At 39.0% G+C, this 21,407-nt stretch overlaps 2 protein-coding genes across 5 annotated transcripts; both read right to left on the reverse strand.

The window, feature by feature from the left end:
• Nucleotides 1–2,082: 2,082 nt before the first annotated feature.
• Nucleotides 2,083–14,514, reverse strand: LOC101169599 (ras association domain-containing protein 1). Of its 3 annotated transcripts, XM_020703117.2 has the most exons (7): nucleotides 14,108–14,514; nucleotides 11,947–12,302; nucleotides 9,064–9,188; nucleotides 3,722–3,826; nucleotides 3,353–3,638; nucleotides 3,156–3,271; nucleotides 2,083–3,071 (listed from the first exon to the last, which is right to left on the reverse strand). In XM_020703117.2, exons 2-7 carry the CDS (start codon nucleotides 12,260–12,262, stop codon nucleotides 2,925–2,927), a joined length of 1,095 nt encoding a protein of 364 aa, XP_020558776.1. In that variant the 5' UTR covers nucleotides 12,263–12,302; nucleotides 14,108–14,514; the 3' UTR covers nucleotides 2,083–2,924. The 3 variants fall into 3 exon arrangements, with proteins under 3 accessions (XP_020558776.1, XP_020558778.1, XP_020558777.1); XM_020703119.3 differs by lacking the exons at nucleotides 9,064–9,188; nucleotides 11,947–12,302; nucleotides 14,108–14,514 and adding exons at nucleotides 5,545–5,745; nucleotides 5,839–6,033; XM_020703118.3 differs by lacking the exons at nucleotides 9,064–9,188; nucleotides 11,947–12,302; nucleotides 14,108–14,514 and adding an exon at nucleotides 5,545–6,058.
• Nucleotides 14,515–14,765: 251 nt separating this feature from the next.
• Nucleotides 14,766–20,726, reverse strand: zmynd10 (zinc finger, MYND-type containing 10). 2 transcript variants are annotated; one of them, XM_011474792.4, is made up of 12 exons: nucleotides 20,463–20,726; nucleotides 19,822–19,930; nucleotides 19,594–19,710; nucleotides 19,468–19,521; nucleotides 19,249–19,386; nucleotides 19,078–19,166; nucleotides 17,595–17,689; nucleotides 16,935–17,017; nucleotides 16,371–16,496; nucleotides 16,173–16,294; nucleotides 15,975–16,100; nucleotides 14,766–15,018 (listed from the first exon to the last, which is right to left on the reverse strand). In XM_011474792.4, the coding sequence occupies exons 1-12, from the start codon at nucleotides 20,549–20,551 to the stop codon at nucleotides 14,946–14,948; spliced, it is 1,221 nt and encodes a 406-aa protein (XP_011473094.2). In that variant the 5' UTR covers nucleotides 20,552–20,726; the 3' UTR covers nucleotides 14,766–14,945. The 2 variants fall into 2 exon arrangements, with proteins under 2 accessions (XP_011473094.2, XP_020558775.1); XM_020703116.3 differs by having other exon boundaries at nucleotides 16,845–17,017.
• Between the last annotated feature and the right edge of the window lie 681 nt (nucleotides 20,727–21,407).

Below are 21,407 nucleotides of genomic sequence, written 5' to 3' on the forward strand. Positions count from 1 at the left end.
TTAAATGTCTTAACGGTCTTGCGCCTTCTTATTTATCAGATCTTTTAGTAAGATATGAACCCTGGCGGACCCTGAGATCCTCTGGCACTGGTCTGTTGACCATTCCTACTGTAAAAACTAAAACCTATGGAGAGGCTGCATTTCAGCATTATGGCCCCCGTTTGTGGAACAGTCTGCCAGAGGGCCTGAGAGCCGCAGAGAGCATTGATGCTTTTAAGAAAAGGCTCAAGACCCATCTTTTTAACCTGGCTTTTAGCTAATTTTTTACTACTTTTATTTATTTATTTATTCAGTTATTTATTTATATGTACTTTTTATTTTTATTTTATTTATTTATATATCCATTTTATCTTGTTTTATGAACTTGAACCTGATTTTTAACGTATTATTTTAATTAACTTTATTTTACTGTTTTATTGTTTTTATCAATATGTTTACTTGTTTATTCTCATTTTTATTCAATTTTATTTCCGGTGCTTCCTCAGCTGGATCCTCTCCCTCTGGGTCGGCGGCTGTTCAGCCACTGCAGCTCTAGATGGGGACCTGCATCACTGCTTAGCTGTGGTGGAGCGGTCCCCGCCTGTGATGCTGCATTTGGCTGTCTATGCGGCTGTTCACAGAGGGCGAGGTTCCATTTATCAGCGTTTCCAGCATCCTGTTTTTGTGCTCAACCTATTTCTCATTGTCCTTGCCATCACTTAAGGGGTGGGAATTGTGAAAGGAGTGATGGGGGTCTAGGTACGGGGAGGGGGGCCCTATTTATTTATTTATTTTTATTTTATTTATTTTTAATTCGTCAATGCTTGTTTTTATATTTTGTTGTGTTTTAATGTAAAGCACTTTGTGTTATATTTTTATATGAAAAGTGCTTTATAAATAAAGTTTGATTTGATTATTATTATAAATTTCAAACAAATCCTCGCATCTTTCAACTCTGATTATAAAAAGGTAGAAAATATTATTAAGTTGCTACTTCTTCAATCTTAATTATACATACATAAGTGCAGAGTAAAAAAAACAATTCCTACATTTGCTAGATTTATGATTGTTGTTTGAAGTTTATGAACATGTTAAAAATATTAGTATATCCAAGGCATGCAACACTGTGACAATATATTATTTTTTGTTTTAATGAATAACTCCCTCTTCTAATATGTATTTTGCCATGTTCCATGTTAGGCTTATTATACACTGTAATTCTTTATGTTTGGAAAAGTAACACTGGCTGTTGCTTTAGATGTTCTACATGATGATGTGGTTTAAAGGGAGAAAAGAAAAACCATCATAATCATAGACTGTAAATAATAACTGGACTGATCAAACTTTGTACTTCCCTTTTTAATCTGTGACGTTTTTTTCCTCTGTTGATTTTTCTTTGTCTTTCATTTGTTAACTTATAATTTCTTATTCAGATGACCCCTACTGTTAATTATTTTGTGTTAAAATATGTTCATTGCTTTGTTTTGGATGCACTTGTCTACATGTTCTGTAAATCTGTTTATATTCAATAAAGCTATTTATAAACATAGCTTTTTTAGCCTCTTTTATATATATATATATATATATAAATATATGTACACACATACATATATATTTACATACATATACATAGTTGTTTCACACTTTTTTGTTATGTATATAATTCCGCGTGTTAATTCACATGTGCCAATTTTCCATCATGAAAATAAAGAAAACTTTCTGAATGAGGTGTGTCCAAACTTTTGATCTGTACTATCTATAGATATATATATAGATCTATCTATATATATATATATATTTCTCTCTCTTCAGTATCAGCTTTTTCCCTTGTGGCCTGTTGCAGCTATGCTTACCTCAGCTGTGATCTTTTTCCTGCAGTCTATTTTATGCATGTTACTGCGGAAATGCACTAAACCACAACCCAGTTCTAAAAAAACAATTGTTCTGATTTATTTTGTCACATCAGCAAACTGTGCAGACATTTTTTTAAAGAGGAAATGCAAAAGTACAATTCCAGCTTGAGATGCCATGTAAATATTAAGGATAATGTTTTTTGCAGTTTGTTGCCCTTTCAAAATAAAAGCATTTACCCAGCACACAGTCTTAAGAGGATAACTTTTTTTTAATTTGTGCATAGATTCAGGGATAGTAAAAACAAACAGACAAACGCTTGGTTAAAGCAGAGGGAATAAAACAAGAACAAACAGGAATGATAAGCAAAGACAAGTGAAACAAATTTTACATTAGTTATTTAGGTTTCCAGTCAACAGCATCTTATTCCACGACTCTCTGACATTCATAAATGCATACAAATGTCCATACAGTCACAACCACAAAGTGAAAATAAAGAGTTGCACCCATCAGGGGTGTAAAGTGGACACATCAGACGTATGAGCTTCGGTAAAGTGAAAACCCTAATTCCTCTCAGCGATAAGTATCCATGGGATTCTACAAACAAATTATAACAGGAAGGCTGTTAAAACCCTGTCTTTAAAGGGGCAAAATATTAGGTTTAATTGATCTCATCAATGCCCAAACTTCACTAACTGCATTGATGATTATAGTACAGAAAAAGGGGGTTTGTGTGAATTTTTGGTGGTAAAACTCACTTCTAGCTACATCTTTACAGAGAGGTAACACTGCTGAGCTAAAGGATAATCACAATGTATCCACTGTAAAGATACAACCGTCGTGTCAAAGCCTCTGGTCCACTCAACTCATTCTCTCTGGCACATCAGACTCTCCAGGTGTACGGCACTCCTCACTTCTCGCACCACTTCACACGCACATTCGCGCTAGCGCTTCTCACGGTCTCGGGCCTGATCGCACTCTCGTTCATCGAAGAGGCGCGTTTTTCCGTTTTGTTTTTCTGGGATCGTGACATGCAGCGTTGGCTGGTTAGTCCGGCCAAGGCGTGCACGTTGACCGCCAAGTTTCTGGTGGAATCAGCCAGGAGTAGAGCCGGCTAGAGCGTCACGCATCTTGGTGCGCGCTAAAGCGTATCTCTGAATGATCTGCTTGACGTGCTCCTCTTCCTCACGCTGCAGAATGAGCAGGAAGTTCTTCAGCTCTGGCATAGAGAAGGCATGCCACTGGAAATAAAGAAAAATGAGAAACATTGGTGTAAGTAAAGTGAAAACATGGATTGTGCACCATCGTGTTCCTGTCTCACTTACATTGACTTCACCAGTTTCGTTCTCTTTAAGCACGAAGCTGAGGACTTTCTCACTGGGCCCAGAGCACAGACGCAAACGCAACGGACGCTCCTCATCAGACAGCTTACGGATATAAACTAAAAGACACACAAACAAGTTTATTACCTCACAACATTTGCTATATTGAGTAAACAGAAAACTGGACCCAATAGTCTCACCTTGATCGTGACGCTCGCTGCGCTCAAACAAGGCAAACTTGCCAGGATTGTCCACCACGGTAAACTTTTTCAGCAACGCCTCGATAACCTCCCGAGCAGAGGTACGTGAGCTTATGTGCAGATATTTGGAGGCATCCTTTGGCAGGTAGAAGGAGGTGCGGCGTTTCACACCACTGGCCCTCCTCCCACAAGCATCTTGGCTTCCTTTCTTTGGAGCGGGAACGGATACGGGTCTCGCCAGCTTGAACTGCACCTTTATGAAGCCAGTATAGGAGCCATCCTTGTTCTGTTTGAAGAGTGATCATACCAATATTACATTTAAGAAAGAAAAAAACAAACATCTTGATAAAAACGGACAGCCTAACTCACCATGTTCATGAACAGATTGCTGTTGATCTGAGCGTTGTACTCCTTCACCTTCTGGTGGATTTCAGCACTCGACAACTCCTGCTTTCCCCGTTCAGTTGTCTCATCCTGGAGGAGACATGAAGCAGTTCAGTACTAAAACACTGGAACCCCCACCAAGACACAGAAAGATAAGAGCATGCTGCACAAGAACAAACACAGAAATCAGATTAGAAAGATTAAAGGGCCTATGTGGGTCAACAACGTTTATGATAAGAGTCCATTTGAAATGTTTTCCTAAACAACTTTGCCATCACTAATTATGATTCAAAGACTTAGACTTAGAGCTGGTCCTCAGAGCACAAGGCAAAGTTGATTTTGCATGATATGGGCCCTTTAAAGTGTCCATTGAACTGAATCATACTTTCAAACAGCAAATGTGTGCTTCACTTCCTGTAAACTTTTTCACATATTTGCATATTTTAATTGCACAAATTCGAAATTAAGAAATATTGTGCTATATTTAATATTTACTAAAGAAATGGCAGCCAAACGATCAGTCGGACCTCGTCTCTCTGAGAGCAGCAGTTGCATCAGCGTCAACTTCCTGGCGACACATCAGTGGCTAACGGTGATGTCAGCCCCGTCCAATCCCCAAGTCCAACCGAAGCAAAGAGGGAGGACTCGCAGCTGTTAGTGGAGACCCAGGCTAACCGGTCTGTATTACATTCCTTCACTTGGTATTCATGTAAAAATAGCCGCCCCCCACCCCCCATACTCTCTCACAAGTGGGAGAGACAAAGCTGTTTCTTGTTTCACAGGCACATCCTGTTAAGTCAGCTGCCTCATTAACCACAAGCCCACAGGCGGTCTTTCTTTAGTCATGCATGTTAGGTCTAAAGCAACACAGTGACCGTTTCCTGTTCTAAAAATATGAACTCTATGCAGTGTAAGTTTTCTATTACACACTTTTAATCAACAGTAAAAGTTTTTGGGGAACCATTAACACCTAGTCCATGGTTCTCGATGAATGCCTTTAAACCACACAGAAGTTTCAAAAGAGCAGACCGATAAATCCCTGACAAACAAACCGTCTGTGGGGTTTTAGTGTAGATATAAGAGTGAATCCTGTAAAGGCTAAATAAACAAAAAGGAAAAAAATTGTGTCATGGTGTTTGTACAGTAAACATCCGTTTCTCAGTGTAGAAATCTGATCTCATGTTTGGGTGCAGCATGAAGAAAAAACGAGCAAACTCAAAACATCTTCTGACTCATCTGCCATTGAGAAATTTGGAAAGAGATCAGAGTGGGTGTTTGGCTGGAAACTTGAGAAGCACAAATGCGTCACTAAAAAAAAAAGCCCATTTATCAGTCATAAAAACCAAAGAGACACAAATGTGTGTGGATGTAGACATTAGCAATGCCCTGCAGGTTCCTAGCAATGGTGTAACACCAACTTATTTATTCATAACAAGAAAAAAAGGAACAGGAACTCCACCCACGAGTTAATAATAATAATAATAAACTTTGACAAAAGTTTGACAGCTTTTCTGCATCATGATCCTGCCGAGAAACCTATGAACAAATATAAACTGATTGGGATAATGTACATCAATGTCAGTGAACTCTATTTTTACACAGAAAAGGGAAACAGTAGACTAAAGCAGCAATGTGTGTGTGTGTGTGTTTGTGTGTGTGTGGAGGGTGGGGTGATTCCCTCCGCCCACATAAAGTTGGATCCACTTCCTTTTTAGACCAACTGCATCACTAATATTTTTTATACAGTTATAAATACTAGTATGTCCTCCAAATTGTTCCCTTTTCTGCCAAACTCCTGCGTTTCTCACCCGCTTAGAGTTCTCGCTGACTGGCGCTTTCCGGCTTTTGGGGAAGAAAGATGTCCGCGCGGTGAAAAACTGCTCCAACTCGGAGTCCGAGTCCTCCTCGCTGCAGTAGCCGCTGCTGGTGGAGCTTCCCCAGGTCATCTCGAAGGACGGGGTCTTGTTGTTGGGGCTGCTCGTGTCGTTTGCCATCGTTCAAACTCGCTTCTTTAGTTTCCAAGTAACAAAACTAAACGTTACACAGCGACACCGCTTGTTTAACCGAACGGTTAAGTTATTGCTAAAAGAAAGCGACGCTACCTTTTCACTGTGAGGCGAATTTTTCGGCCGCTAAAATATGTCTGTCAGACTTTCTCGGTTCCAGACAACACAAGCTGACTTTTTTTTTTCTTCTTCCTCCCCTTCTCTCAAACTACCGGCCACGTTTCCACTGTGTGCGAAACAGGATGTGTGCACAAACCCGCCCTGCCCGCCGCTTCCGGTCCCCGCCAGGCCCCGCCCACAGCCGTTGGGCTTGTTTGGAAATACACAAAAATCCGCGACGGGTCGTGATTGGACGCTGACAGGAAGTGTGACCCTCTCCATCCTCGTGCCTCCTCTTCCTCTTCATCCTTTTCATGGCAGTTTCATTCCACGTGCGAGTGTCTCTCAATATGTGGACTACATTCTGCATTTAAATTCTTATTCATATTTATAACATTTAAAAATGTTTTAATCACATTGTTCTTTAAAAACTTAGGATGCCAAAGAAAAAGGCACCTTCTGAAAAAATATTTCCTAACATAAATAATTAGAATGGTGTTGCAAACATTACTTTTTAAAAAGTCTTAAGTACTTTAAAAACTTTCTCCAATGAAAATTGTGTTTTTATCATGTTCTTGTGACATTTTTCTGATGCTGGAGGACATATAGGTAGAAAATTAAGATCAAAATTACAATTCTGAGTATTTCTTTTTTTTAACTTGTTGGGAAGACAAAAAATACTGCTTGGAAAAGCTCTTATGTAGGTGCTACATTTGGAGGGCCACGTGCTCTCTGCTCTGTTCTGATGCATCCACATGCACACAAATAAATCTTTGTTTTCCTCATTCAAGCTGGCATCTGGATCAAAACTGTACAGCTGGATAGCTCACATATTGCTCGGCATTTTCTGCACTGAAAATGTTTGGTAGTGTGAGGGACCGTAAGCTGGCAGGAGCCAGTGTAAACAGATGGATGATGGGAAGTAGGGGCAGGCTTACGCTGTGCCAATAGTTCCGCGCACAACTCAGAGGCCTCCCCGCAACTTATTTCACTATTAATATTCAGAGGCCAACGAGACACTACAATAACAAATCCATTTCTGAGTAGATGTAAAATAACATTCGTAATCTAAAATTGCATACACAGAAACCGGCGTCACACAAAAGGCGCCTAAAACCACAAAGTTACTAAAACAAAGCTACTGCAGCTCTAGAAGTCTTATTAAAAGGCCTTAGAGTCATGCCAGTAACTGTGGTTTAAGCATAAAGGACTAACAATGAGGTTTTTATCTGTTTTTATTTGGGTGAATACTTTGACCATCTTTTTTAATGTTTTGGAACAGCACATATATCATTTCAACATCTGTTGATATTTGTTTTTATTTGACTTTTAATACTTCTCCTCTACAAGGTAAAACATTGCAATTATGTCTTTCTTTATACTTCTTACTATTTTTTTTTCAAACTGAGTAAAGAAGAGGATAAGAACAGAATTCCACCCAAAAAGAGGAAGGGAGGAAACGCAACTGGAACCAGGAAGTAGTTACAATTTAGAGTAAATGAAGCAAATTAAGCGGAGGTGTGTCTCGGCTCGAGTTCACAAATCTGTTCAGTTACTTTTGAGCTACTTTTCTGACTAATGCAAGAAAAGGGAAATAATCTACATGAGTCACACTAGTCAGAGGTAATTACCTCACATTTTAAGCGGATATAAATAAATGTGTAATAAGTTCTTTTTCAGTGCTGCACAGTGCATGGTTTGAACAGGGCCAGAACCTCACAGCAAGGATTTTCTGGAGTTGTTCTGACTTTTTCCTATAATCCATTAATAAACAAAAACCTATTTTTTTCTATTAGCCCTTTGTTTGTCCGTATAAAATGATGTAAAAGGCTGGCAGCCGGTTTGAAGTAAATAAATCATCTCATCTGATATTCAACTAGCTATAGGAGAGGGGGGTATTACAAATACATACAAGTAAAGGTTTGGAGAGTGTATTACTGTGAGGAAAAGCTGAAAAAGTACGAAGAAGATTACTCAGCAGTACATTATCAGTTGGCGTTAAAGATGAAAATGCCCTTTTTTATGGTTTGCTCCCAGCAATGACTTATTTGTAATCATTACAGGTGAATTTGAGTCTTTATTTTTTACACTTTCAAAAGGACTTTTAAAGTTCTCATCAAGAAATAGGCAAGTTTTTTTCTCCTCCCCTCATTTAATGTTGCTGCCCTTTGTCAAAGGATGTAAAATTGCTTTTTGGGACAATGTTTGGACTGTAGATTATGTTCAAATTAGATCAGTGAAGTGGCTAAATAAGCTTAAAACAAACAAAGATTCCCTCTTGACTTCTGTTTTTTGACAATTAATGTGTTATTTGTGTTTTATTACATACAATATTTTTAGATTATTAAAAAAATGATTTGAAAAATCTTTAAAAAAGAGCTTCCGTCTAACTGTCCGGAAACATTTGAGGGGCATTGCTTGGGACATTGTGACAACACTTTTGTTGTAGTGACCACAAAAGCTGATCCATACCTTGCATGAAAAGTGTTTCCTGTCATGTTTTGGGTTTCACATAACAAAGCGAGCTGCAAACTCACCCGCTTCCCCTTTCAGATCAGCTGGTGTCTGTCACCACCTTTACCATTTAGTTCTGACAGAGACGTGAAACCTTTAAAGCTGCAAAATCAAATAAAATGTATGACATCTTTTAGTGTCATTGAATTTACTTCAAATATTTTGGTTTTAGCAACAGTTATAATCTGATAATAAAGTCCAATTAGGAACCAAATATATGTAGTATGTAATACAAAGAAAAGCGGCTTAAAAAAGTCCAGATTTTTGGTTAAAAAAAAAAAAACAATCGTATAAAAGTATGGCGGTAACTTATAATGAAGTGAAAATAAAAGGCTGAAGGGAAATGTACATTTGGTGATCGTATATTAAGAAAAAGTACAAGTAAAGGTGACTTGAGACCTGGCTGACTCCCTTCAATTTGAACAGGAAGTGCTTATTCTTTCTAAAAAGCTGGCATTATTTTTATTTAAAGAAGACCAATGAATGATTGTTTTGCTCCAGCTGTGTGCCCCAAAATAGTTCAGTCACAAAATAAAAGTAAAGACATCTTACAAAGTATTTATCAACTAAAATTGATACCATCTTCTTTTTGTTGACAGAAAAATCCCAGAACCGATGTTTTTGTGACATCCAAATTTCTGTTTTTGACCGTTACAGTGATGAAACTTCACCAGAAAACCTAATCAGCTGCTGCAATCATGAACATACCACATTTGTGTCTGTCTCAATGGTGTGCTCCACTACTCCAATGTAATCCACCGCGCTGCTGTGCTCCGAGCTACAGTCCAGCTGGATCAGGGCACGACAGCGGTAGTGGCATGTGAATCTGCAGTCTGTAAAACAACATCAATAGGTAAAGGGTATATAAAGGTATGAAAAATACAATATGTTTAATATACATTTTATATATATATATACAGAGAGAGAGAGAGATCAACTGTCTATGTATATTTAAACTGTAGTCAGTCATAAGGAAATATTCTCTTTTAGGTTTGGGTTGTACTGAAACTGATTTCAATATTGGGAGAATTTCCCCTTGAGAGAATAATATTGTTCTATTATATTCTACTCTATTCTATTCTATTCTCTTTTATTGCTCTACATCTTTTAAAGTACATTTTTGTGCTTATGAAAAATAAATGTTAACCACCCATTCCAATGAAAATAGTGTTTTCTTTGTTCAAATTGTTGTGAATCAGGAGCAGACGAAAAAATGCCAACTGAAATGGGGGGCTAAAGTCTCCCTTCTGCGCCACATTCTTATGCCTCCACTCCCAGACAAAGGGATACATTAACGTCTTAATTTTCCTCATCCCAACTGCCATCTGGCTCAACACTGTATGGCTGGATAGCTCTGATTTTGCTCGCCATTTTTGTTGCAACAGTAATTTTAAGTTGGGGCTATGACGGGCTGTAAGTTAGCAGAAGAGAGTGTAAACAATGGGATGATGGGAAATAAGGACAGGCTTACTACACGCCAAGAGTCTTGTGAACAACTAAGGTGAATATCTGCAGAAACTACAGCCTAGAAAATGACACAGGTTTTTTTGATTTAGGCTAAAAACGGCATAATCATAATGTAAAAAAAAACACTGGAAACGCTTTTACAATAGATCATTAGTTGACTGGAGTAGGACTTTAAGATTATTGTGATTGTTTTGTTTTTGTGTGTTTTCCCTTTTGGCTTTTCCCATCAGGGGTCGCCACAGCGAATGAGTCGCATGGTAAACTTGGCAATGTTTTATGCCGGATGCCCTTCCTGACGCAACCCTCTCAAAGCAACTGGGCGTGGGGCTGGCACAGAGGTAGAGAAGGGAACAGGGAGCAGCCCGGAGTCGAACCCTGGTTCCACGGATGGAAGGCGCCGCAAACCAGCACGAGCTAAACCAGCTCCCCTAAGATTATTGTGATTCTAATCTTAAAAAAAACATTATTGTGATTCTTTATGTGTGGTTGCAGGTCTGCAATTAGGACCTAAACTGAGGCACAAACCATAAAACCACTTAAACAGTTGCTATATCATCTACATTTTTGCCATGTTGCAAAAATTAAAAGCATTACTAGCAGTTGTTCAGGTTTAAAGTTGTTGTTGTTCATCGTTTGGCACATCCCATCAGGGGTTGCCACAATTCGCACAGGTGGTTTGGAAGGGTTTTTTTATGCTGGATGCCCTTCATTACACAAACCTGGGTTTTTAAGGCACAGAGAGACCCAGATAGGCAGCAGCGTGAAGGGTCTTGCCTAATGACCCACACTGGATTTTAGATCATTGCACGCCCCGGGAGGCAAACCCTGTGACCGTCCTGCATCCAGCCAAGTGAGCTAACCAAACCCCAGTTGTTCAGGTTGACAGTTCAACTCCAAATGTGATTTTATCTATTGTAAAAGTGTTCCCAATGGTCTTTTAATTCTGATTATGCCGTTTTTAGCCAAAATAAAATAAAAACTGTCGTTTTTCTAGGACATAGTTTCTGCAGAGCGGCAGTATTTCATCAGAAATTTCCCCTCTTAGTTGTGGGCAGCACTGTTGGCGCGGAAGTAACCTTCCGCTGATATCCCATTCTATCTTTATTTACACTCTCCTCTGCTAGCTTATTACACCTCACAACCTAACATACCAGTGCAACAAAAATGGCGAGCAAAATCAGAGCTATCCAGCCGTACAGTGTTGAGCCAGATGGCAGCTCGGATGAGGAAAATTAAGACGTTAGTGTATCTGTTTGTCTGCAAGTGGAGGCATAAGAATGTGGCGGAGAAGGGAGACTTTAGCCCCCCCTTTCAAATGGCATCTTTTTGTCTGCTCCTGATTCACAACAATTTGAATAAAGAAGTACTCAGAAATGTAGTTTATATGTCCCCCATTGTGGGAAAAATGCATCAAGAACACCCCAAAACACAGTTTTGATTGGAGTGGGTCTTTAAAGACCTTGACCTGGATTGAGCAGCAAGTAGCTCCAGAACAATGATGAGTTTACTTTCAGAAACTAGGGTGATATTAGGTCTGAAGATAATTTTGATTATTATTTGGGGAAAACTTTAGAGTCCTTCCAAATTCCAAAGACAACTTTGGCAATTGAATCGGTTAGTTCAAAAGATGATTTTTCAAAATAGAGATATTATATGATCTATGGTCTTGAAGGGAAAAGCTATCTGATTATGTGCAAAAAATTCCCAAGTCCGTTGTAATATATTTACAATGCTTAACATTTAAAATGCATCAAGTGCAAAATTCCTGGACTTGGGCCTCTCTTGCATGGGTTTAGCTTTATCCCATAGATGGCAGGACTAGTTATCCAATATGGCAGCGCCCCTGTTTAATTCAAGAAGGGCCCAAGTCCAGATACTTTAGTTTGCTAGTCCTCGGAAATTCTAAAAATGAGGTGCTTCATATTATAGCGTTTGTAAGCTATGAACTGGTGCTAAATCTGGGTAAAGTTTTAATCACTTGGTGTAGCCTCCCTTTAAGCTATGCAATTAAAATCCTTTCCTGGAAAAACAAACCTCTTGGACTTGGGCCCCTTTTGAACTAACCGATTCAATTCTAACGTTTGCTCGTACACAGACACACAAATGTCCCAGAGGCCAACTCACTGACACACTGCAGACTCTGCTTGTAGAGGCCCCAGATGAAGTCTCCACACAGGTCACACCACGTGGGCTGAGCGTGGCTGCAGGGTTGGAAGTTGTGTCCTTCTCCTTTCTCCTCGGGGATCCGGGGGTCATGGGCGCTGCTCAGGACCCTGATGATGCCCACTCGGCTCAGCAGGTCCGGGACCCTCCCCGGACTGATCCTTAAGGCATTCGTCCTCTCCAGGCGTGGAGGTGAGCACGGTGACCGCGTGCCCGTCAGCTCCAGCTGCTCTCTCGACCTCAGGTCACGGAGCTCAATGAACTCCCCCCAAGACATTGTGTTGCTCAGTGTCAAAGTCAGGGTTCCTCCATTGTCGCTGGCAGATCAAAAAGACACATTCATGTAGTCGAATGAAGGCAGAAAGACTTGAAATTTGTTGTTGAGAATCCAACACTTCTCTATTTGTGTGTGAAACACGATCCTTTACTCTGTAACTAAAAGGGTTAGGGTTTTAAAGTAATATGTGCGCGAACATCCAGTTCACAAGGTTTCTCTACTGTGTTTACATTTTTTAAACCAAATTTGCAGGATTGCTGATAAAATTTGAAAATGAATTGATCCATCCATCTTCTGTAAACACTACACTGCAAACTATTTCATACTTGCAAAGATTGAAAACCTTGTTTTTAGACATTCCAGATATTTGATCAGATTTTAAGTTGTTTTTATTTATCTCTGCTCCACACATGTACAAGCTTTTCTCAAAATCAAGAATTTTTCAACTCATTGAGCTACGATCAAGAAATAAGCAAAACTTATATTGAAGCAGTAGGCTTCCATACTGTCGCTCCACACTCTTGACAATAGAAAAACTTGATATAAGACTCAGAAAAACTCAAACTGCAATGTCATTTTTGGTTCAGTTTTAATGATGTTATTTTAAAGTTCAATAAAATTTGACAATTTAGACTGCAATTTGTTGTCATTATTTAGAAAACAAAAATTTAGATTTATGCTCTAGGCATACATGCTAGTTTTAGATTTTACGAGGATTTATTAAGATGGGCAAACATGTACTAAGATCAGATTCTTATGCCGTTCACATTTTGTTCAAAAATGACTCATTTCCACTCATTATACTAGTTTTTTGTCACTTTGATCTACATGGTTTTACAATTAGGTAAATTATTTTCTGAGAACTTGCAAAAAATATGAATTACTGAGCTGCATAACATTAAGTTTTGAAGTATTTCTATCGAACATTTAGCTTTTCTGCTTATCTTTCCCTTTTCGAATGCTTGTGGAAGTTCTTCTTTCGAGATTATGATATAAGATTTCATGTAAAGTGAAGTGCTGCATGAACAGACCTTGTTTAAAGAAGATTTCTCATTATTTCTGTCTTGCAAGAAAAATAATCTTTTTAAGAAAGTTTTTCAATAGCCAAAATAATTTTAAATTGAGAAAATCTATTTTAGTGACTTAAATTTTTTTTCTTCTCAAAATAAGAATTCTAAGGCTGTTTTTCTTTACGACAGAGTTTTAGGGCCAATTTACTATATATATATATATTTTTTCTTTTCTTTTTACATATATATTTTTGGTGGCCCTAAAACTCTGTCATACTTTTTAGCCAATAGGCAGGGTTTTCATTTATTTATTTTTATTTTTGCTCATTTAAAATAATTTCTTCAAAATATTTCAATATTAACGTGTCACACGAAAAACGTTTCCTGTACAACGTTTTCAAGCAAAAAATCCGTTTTCGGTTGAGTTTTTCATGTGGAAATGATTAACTGTGTTAGTGAAAGTCCCACTTTCACTACTAAGTGAAAACTTAAATAACTTAAAATTGTTTTAGGATGAAAAGAAAAAATGAGAATTTCATCAAGCTGTATGTGAAGTTGTTATTAGAAATTACATTGAATTGGCCGTAAAATATAAAACTGCAAGTTGTTTTAGTTTGTTAAATGGAAAAAAAACAGGCTGACCCTACACACTATTTTGAATGAATTTAACATCTTTATGTATCCTTTTTATGAATCTCTTTATTGTCTTTGCTGAAAACACTGCAAAACCGAATAAGAATCCGCGTGTAAATGAAAGGGAAAAAGAATGAGTTTACAAGTCCACAGAAGTTACTTTACTGGAACTTTGTCGCGTGAAATTCAAAGTTGAACTCACAGAAAGAAAGAGAAAGAGCGTGAAAATCCGCCCCGTGGCCGCCGCTTGCTTCGTGTCGGAGCCTCTTCCGTCAGAACATCTGCTCCTCCGCGGGCACCGGAGGCGTGCAGCCGGGGCCACGCTTCTGGAAACCACCGATCATCATCATCATCATCCGCAGCCTTAGTTCTCCAGAGCAAACACGACAGCTGACGGCAACATCCGAAGAGTGACGGAGACTCTGCAGCTCCGTCAAACTACAGAGGGAGGAAGCGGAGAGTCAAGAGAAGGAGTGAAAGATGAGACCGGGGCGCGCAGACATCCGGAATGTCTTCATGTCGGGGGGTGTTTCTGAGCGTGGAATTGTCGAATAGATGCTGTAGAGCTTTTCCTTCGCGTGTGCAGACCATTTGAGAGAAACGTTTCCTGCCTTTGCTTTGCTGGTTGTTAAAAAAGAGGCTAAAGTCCGACCACAACAATGAACACAGAGAGGAGACAAACCTCAGAGCCACAGCAGCTAAAGACAAGCAACTCAACCTGCACTGCAAAGGGAGCCATGCACGCTGCAGACTGGACCAAAGGCTGCATGAAGATGCAGATTTAGTAATTGTTTTGTCCAACCAGTCACATCCAAACTTCAAAAAGTACAGCACATTTCAAATGAAAGAATCTTCGAAAATGTCATAGAACAATGCCTTTAATCCCAAACAAAACAATAGGTAGACATGTTAACAGCATGTTCTCCATTAAAAGTATTACAAGATACTCAGAATGTACATTTCAGAATATTACAACTTTTTGTTTTCTCAAACAGGTCTAAACACTACAGCTCTGCCTCTGCTGCTTGTGAGCTGGTCCTTCAGGATGTTGTTGATCTTTCCATGAGCTGGCAGGCCTTCTTGTGCTTTGGCCAGTGCTGAACCTGACATTTTCTGTAAAAAACAACAACAAAACAAGCTCATGGGTCACTTTTGAAAAATGTAAGTTAATTTTTTTTTATTTACATTTCTATTCAACGACAAAAATAGCGATAGTAGCTGGAATTGGTTAAGTGCAGGACTGGCACATGGGAAGCCAGAGTTTGTTTCCCAAGGGGTGTGATGAGCTTCATCCGGTGTGGGTCCTTAGGCAAGAGCCTTCACACTACTGCCAAGCTATAGTTGAGATAGTTTAGAATAACACCAACACTGGCAAATTTGTATCATGTTGTTTATAAATTTGGTAGAATTAAGCAGAAAAAGTCTCTACCACAAGACAGCAAAAGTAACGTGTTCAAATTTCATCTTTCCATCCCCCTATTCCCCACATCAGGGGTCTACAACTCTTGGGGTTCTTTGGCTTTAGGAAAGGCTAATACTTTGAATAAATAATAGGTTTTTGGGTACATTTTGTCATTTATGTATAGATTTTTAAACTGAGGTGATTAGTAAAATAGCTGTACTTTCCTGCCCACTGCTGACATTACACTATATCAGGAGGCCTCGTCTGCTATACCAAAATGATGATTAAAGGTTTAAGACACTGTCAGAGGGATTCATTTATTTGTTTTATACCTAAACTTATTTTTAAAGCTGCAGAACGATGTGCTGTAGTGAAAAGCACAAACCTCTGCAGTTCCAGTAATAGAATACCAAAAAGACAACTAATTTACTGCCTTCTGTGCCATTTGAAAACCAAAGTAACTGGAGCCAGAACACTTCACCAGGTAACCACTAGGTGGCTTGTTGATAAAATGACCCAACTTTATCGATTTAAAGAACATTTTGGTGTCGTGACTACAGGGTTCATCCATCGCTTTGATCTATTGTCAGATTGTTACACTTTAGCCAACGATGCACCAGATGGCTGTCTTGGTAAGGTGTTGAATGAGTGAAGAATCCTGCTTTACCTGTGGCAGTACCACTCTGTCTGACATCGAGAGCATCGCTTCGAAGCCTCTTTCCCACAGGATCCACACTTCGTCTTTTCCTGATGAAAATTCTCCATCACATCCCAGTTATATATTTGACCTAACCTAGAGGAAACAAAAGAGTCTTTGTTGGCTTTGAATCTACCTTTACCGTTGTCTCAAGTTGGTGTTTTTTACCTCTTTGCCAATTGTGCCAAGTCACTCTCTGAAGGATTGAATGTTTCTTTGGCCTGATATTTAGCTATTGCCTTCCACTTTCCAGAGTGGGTTTCAACAATGTGCATCCATATTTTCGGAATCTACGCATGAAGAGCACCAAGAGTTAACACACACTGTAAGACAAGCATTGGTGCACAGCTAAAAGAGGGACTGTACCAGCTCCAGGAGAAGCTGTTTCTTTGGAGGGGCTGGCTCCGTACAAGCAAGGTGAGTCAAGAAACGCTGAAGTTCCACCAGAATTGGCATCTGATCTATCAGTACATCCGTTAAGAAGGTCCTGAGCTGTGGCACAGGAACAACAGAGCAAGCAGAAGAGGCAATGTTATGGGAGAGAATGCATGTAAATATGATTGTAAAAATAATCCGTCTGAAATACAACAGGAAGAGGAAAGTGAACTTATAATAGGAGGAAGCCCCTTTGTACAAACAACAACTGGGAATCTGTGGTCTAACAAGGAAGTGAATCAGATGGGACATTACAAGACAGTCATTTGCCAGCATTTCCTAAAAATCACTTATACCGTCTCAAAACCCATGAGGATTTATGGACCAGTTATTGATTTAAGACGTACACACTAAAGGTAGTACTGTCAGTTTGTAAGAAGTTTCTGTATTTGACTGACTCTTTACCTTAGAGAGCTGATCCCTGTTGAAACTGTTAAAGTCGAACATTCTTAGGGATTCTTCATTCAGGAGCAGATTGTAAAGGGAAATCCAAACCTGACCGTCAAGTTTAGTCATCTTGAAATAGTCTTCATCGGGAATCTTCTGCCAGCTGCCATCAATGTACTTTAGGACCTCACCTGTAGAAGGGAAGCACACTTTAGATAAAATGCTAATCTGAGTGTAGCACCTACATTTATGCTGATGATGTGCAAATATTGTTTTCCGTTTTCCACCGTCTTGTAGAAAGACTGATAAAAAAGTCATAAAAGTCAAATTGTTCATACCAAAGGGTCACAGGAACTAGTCTCTTCAATTTGCATGTTTTCAGGTGCAATTTTTTTGTTACAACAAAGCTTAAACCTTTGGTTTTGCAGGGTCATGGGGTTGCTAGAGTCTATCCCAGCTACTGCAGGGCAAAGGCGGGGTACACCCTGGACAGGGTGCCAGACCGTCGCAGGGCAAAATACATTTCCATACCTTTAATAGTATTACAAGACTTGAAAACAGGGGAATTTCTCATCTTGCAGTGTTCTTGTGAAACAAATGATAGAAAGTGCTTTGTGTAATATTCAGGAAACACAAAAACACAGAGTCATCCAAACAGGAAAACCTCAAACCTTATGTTTAACAGAGAGAAAGTGCTGCTTGACAAAAAAAGCTATTTTTCTAATTCTGGTAAGTTAAGAATGTGTAAGATTCAGAGTGTGTGATAACCTTGTCTCTGGCAGCTCCAGGGGCAGGAAACAATCAGCTGAACTAGGACACAAGGCATGTTGTGTGTGCACAGCATACGATTCATCACGCTGAGACTGTGACAGGAAAGAAGATCAGTTCAGTTTGACTGCACTTCTTAAGGTGAAGCATGCATCCCATCGTTAATCAGACGTTTTTCTATCAAATATAACTGACCCTTTTCATTACATTTTAAATCAACTATGTATGGATTAAATAAGACCAAATAACAAAACATTTTCATAAAAAAACCCATGGCTACCATTTTTAAACATTTATGGCATTTTCTGCAAATATAAGTTATACATTTGATTAAATAAAACAGCATTGTGAAGTGGACACGCTTATTTTGTCTTATAAGACCCACTATTTTTTGCATTGGACGTTATGGGTGCTGCACATCAACACAAAAACACTGTGCCCATCATGAAGCAAAGTGGTGGGAGCATCATCCTTTAGGGGAGTCTGGCTGCAGCTAGACATAGAAGGCGTTTTAAACACGGAGGAGTAAAATCAATGCACACAAATATTGGACAATCTTGAATATCAATCTTAATCAGTTGTGGAAAGAAACGCAGTTTCTCAAGTTCATGATACTAAAGTGATGCTGCAAACTGTTTCCCATGTGGAAAGTTCATCACAATTTGATTAGATCTCAGTGATGTTTGATGAATTTTCCTTTTCATGATTTTATTCACTTATTTCAATCAAAGGTTTGAGCAAAGTTTGAGTTTGTACTGTGAGAGTCAAATTATATACATTTGAAAATATCCAAACGTGTGATAACTGTACCCCCAAAAATGAGCAATGCCCCCCCCTGCAAAACTCCTCTGTGCAGATGTGCATGTTAGGTTTCTTATTGCCTTCACTATTCTCCTCATGTATGTTGTACTCATACTTGTTCTTGCTGCAACAGAAATTCATTCTATCATTCATTTACCGGTTTTTACTTAATAATAATAAACTTTATATATGTAGCACCTTTCCAGAGTGCAGGGAAGGAAGGGAGTTCCAGAGTGGTGGAGCCACTGCTGCAAAGGCTCTTTAACCGGGTTTTCTTAACAACCAGCAGACCCTGGTCACACAAGGTCTTTTACATAGACCGCTGCTTGGTTGTTAGGAGCTCCTTATGTTAAAACCAGGATTTTAAAATGCACTTTGAAACGGATGGGGAGACAGTGCAGCTGGATTAAAAACGGGGTGACGCGCGAATACTTGGACAACCTGGAGCCGTTCTAGAGATTTTTTGCTTAAACATGTGAAGACGGAGTTGCAGTAATCAGGACGATGCGCGGATGAGCATCTCAGTCTCAGAACGCGACATAATTGGACTCAGTTTGTTTTTTAGATGATAAAAACAAGAACGAACAAGTGACCCAAAGTGAGAGTCAGGAGATAAAACTGGGTCTAGAGTCGAGCAAATGTTTGATTAGTAAAATATTTGGACTGTAGAAATGTTACATACTTGTTAGTGTGACCTGTAATGTGACACAGCACAGATACAGCTGCCAGGGAGATGCCAAACTCCAATGAAGCACTCAACTCCTTCAGCTCCTTCAACAACACAAACGTGTTTATGTCCAGCCTTCACCAGTCACTCAACGAGAAACCAGTCTGCCATGTTTCTCCGATGTACCTCAATAGAAGATACATTCTCGTGTTTATTACAGCTGGTGGCGTCGCCCCTGGTGTCTTTACTGGCCAGCAAGGTGAGCTTTCGGTGGCAGTAATCCACCAAATCTACAAGACTGTCACCAGCTGCCTCACAGGAATCCTACAGTACACAATAATTCAAAAAGAATGAAAACATCCAACCTGTCATTTAAGGCTGTTATTGTTTTGATTTCTTACTGACCTTATGAAACAATATTGTCTGAAGCAGGTTTATGACGGTGGATTCATGGTAGATCTAAAAAAAAAAAGATGTTAATTAAATGTTTAATTAAAAATCATAAGTTAATCATCATAACTGTATACGTACCACCATGTAAAGTTGAAATGAATTCTTTGGATTAAAGTCCTGCAGCTGGCACAAAATAGTGAACACTTTGTGCTTCCACACCTCTATGAGGATCAGCTCATGGATCAGAACCGGTATCTTCAAAGAGAATGATGCTGACGTTAGTCACATGTTCCTAAGAGCCTTTTCAAACAACATAGGGCTTTTCCGAAAGACCAGGGGGGGGTAATTGTTGTCATCGACTTTCACCTTTCCAAAGGAAACCAACAGCTCCTTGACCGTCTCATCATGCATGACTGATGCATCCAGCACTGCCTGCATGTTCAACTTTTGAATGTACTCGTGTTGTGTGAACCATCTGGGAAAGAGAAATGTCATTTAGTAAACAAGCTGTGAACTAAACAAGCCGAACTCATCTCACAGGCCACAAGTTAAAAATAGATCTCTGAGGTTTTAGCACATTTATCAGTTGGGCTTATGTAAATTTTGACCTTTAATGTAACCCATCTTACAAATATTCTTAAGCTAAATCAAAAGTATTTAATTAGCAAATATGAAAAATATAACGTTTAAGACACAAATCACATGTTTCATTAATCTTTTTGGATGTCAAAGGCCATTTTCATATCATCAGGAATAATGTATTCTCATCTATACAAAAGGAGCAACAGTGGAGTAAAGAGATTCTGAAATGTCTCATTCAAGAGAGAAAGTGTTTGTAATGAGATGAGCTTTTAAACATTGTTCTTTTAAATAAGTCGCAGGTGTCATGTTAGGATTGCATCAATTGGACATTTGCCTCTGACGTTTACTCTGCATCCGTCCTAGTTTCCGCTAAAACACACAAACACTTAAGTCCTGGTAGTTATCGTTTGTTTATATCTTCTTACCTTAAAGAGCCCACCTCTTTGACACTAAACGTTTCCAGACTTTTCACAAACGCCTCTGCTTCAACATACAGAATACCAGTCGTTTCCATTTTGTGTCCTTTATGACCTTAACGTGTGTTGTAAAAAGTCTATTCTTTCAGTCGGATTAGTCTAAAACCCGTCCGTCCACGAACTTTTCTCTTTTGGTTACCTAGGTGACTGCAAACTCAGCGCAAGCACAGAGTGCAGTTTTGATTTGTTGCCGCTGAGGGGCAATGTGTCCTCGCTTTACGACAGGTCTGATTTGATTGGGTGCTGAGTTGCTAGGCGACGGAATGCGCGATGACGACACGGTGAGTAAGCCAATCACATCAGCGATCAGTTTGATGTTTTGTCCCTCCGTCTGTCTGTCTGTCTGCGTTTGCTCAACACGAAGCAGCAACAGTTGCGTTATTTATATACTTTAATCTGCTTCCCTTTACTCACATGTTTCATAAAGGCCTGTAGATGCTTTTAACCATCACGTGTGGCTTGTGGCTAAAGTTATGGCTTGTTTGTCTAGCTATTTTTTCTATTATTTGAAATTAAGTCGCACACTTTCTTTCAGCAACAGTCAAACTCTGTTTTAAAATAACCCTCAAGACCTCGTTAATAAAAGTAAAACGTTTGTGTCAGGGCTTCAGATAGGGGTCTGTTTTATCATAGTTAATGTTTGTTATTGAAGAACTATAAAATCCAACCTTAAATATTTTACATGTCTGGAGATATCAACTCAAATCTCGTTTTTTTGTGATGCTATTTCTGTCTCTCTCTCTTTTTTTAATTTTTAGTGCGGGAAACGTATGCAAATTTTTTTTTAATGTTATTGAAGTTATTTTTTAGTCTTGTTAATTTAGTTTCATCACAGTAAGCATGTCTTTACCAATGATCAGCCTTAAATTCCTGCTTCCAGAGTCCTTTTCTTTG

This window comes from Oryzias latipes, chromosome 5, assembly GCF_053564925.1.
Source record: "Oryzias latipes strain Hd-rR chromosome 5, Olatipes_Hd-rR_3.1".
Classification (NCBI taxonomy): domain Eukaryota; kingdom Metazoa; phylum Chordata; class Actinopteri; order Beloniformes; family Adrianichthyidae; genus Oryzias; species Oryzias latipes.

Excerpts from the sequence above, each read along its gene's own strand:
- LOC101169599 (XM_020703117.2), bottom strand. The coding sequence starts at position 12,262 with ATGTCTTGGGGGGAGTTCATTGAGCTCCGTGACCTGAGGTCGAGAGAG. Across the intron at positions 9,189-11,946 it reads GCAGAGTCTGCAGTGTGTCA|ACTGCAGATTCACATGCCAC; the intron begins GTGAGTTGGCCT and ends GTTGTTTTACAG. Across the intron at positions 3,639-3,721 it reads GCAATCTGTTCATGAACATG|AACAAGGATGGCTCCTATAC; the intron begins GTGAGTTAGGCT and ends CTCTTCAAACAG.
- zmynd10 (XM_020703116.3), bottom strand. The coding sequence starts at position 20,551 with ATGGAAACGACTGGTATTCTGTATGTTGAAGCAGAGGCGTTTGTGAAA. Across the intron at positions 19,167-19,248 it reads AGAATGTATCTTCTATTGAG|GAGCTGAAGGAGTTGAGTGC; the intron begins GTACATCGGAGA and ends GTGTTGTTGAAG. Across the intron at positions 16,101-16,172 it reads TTGGCACAATTGGCAAAGAG|GTTAGGTCAAATATATAACT; the intron begins GTAAAAAACACC and ends TGTTTCCTCTAG.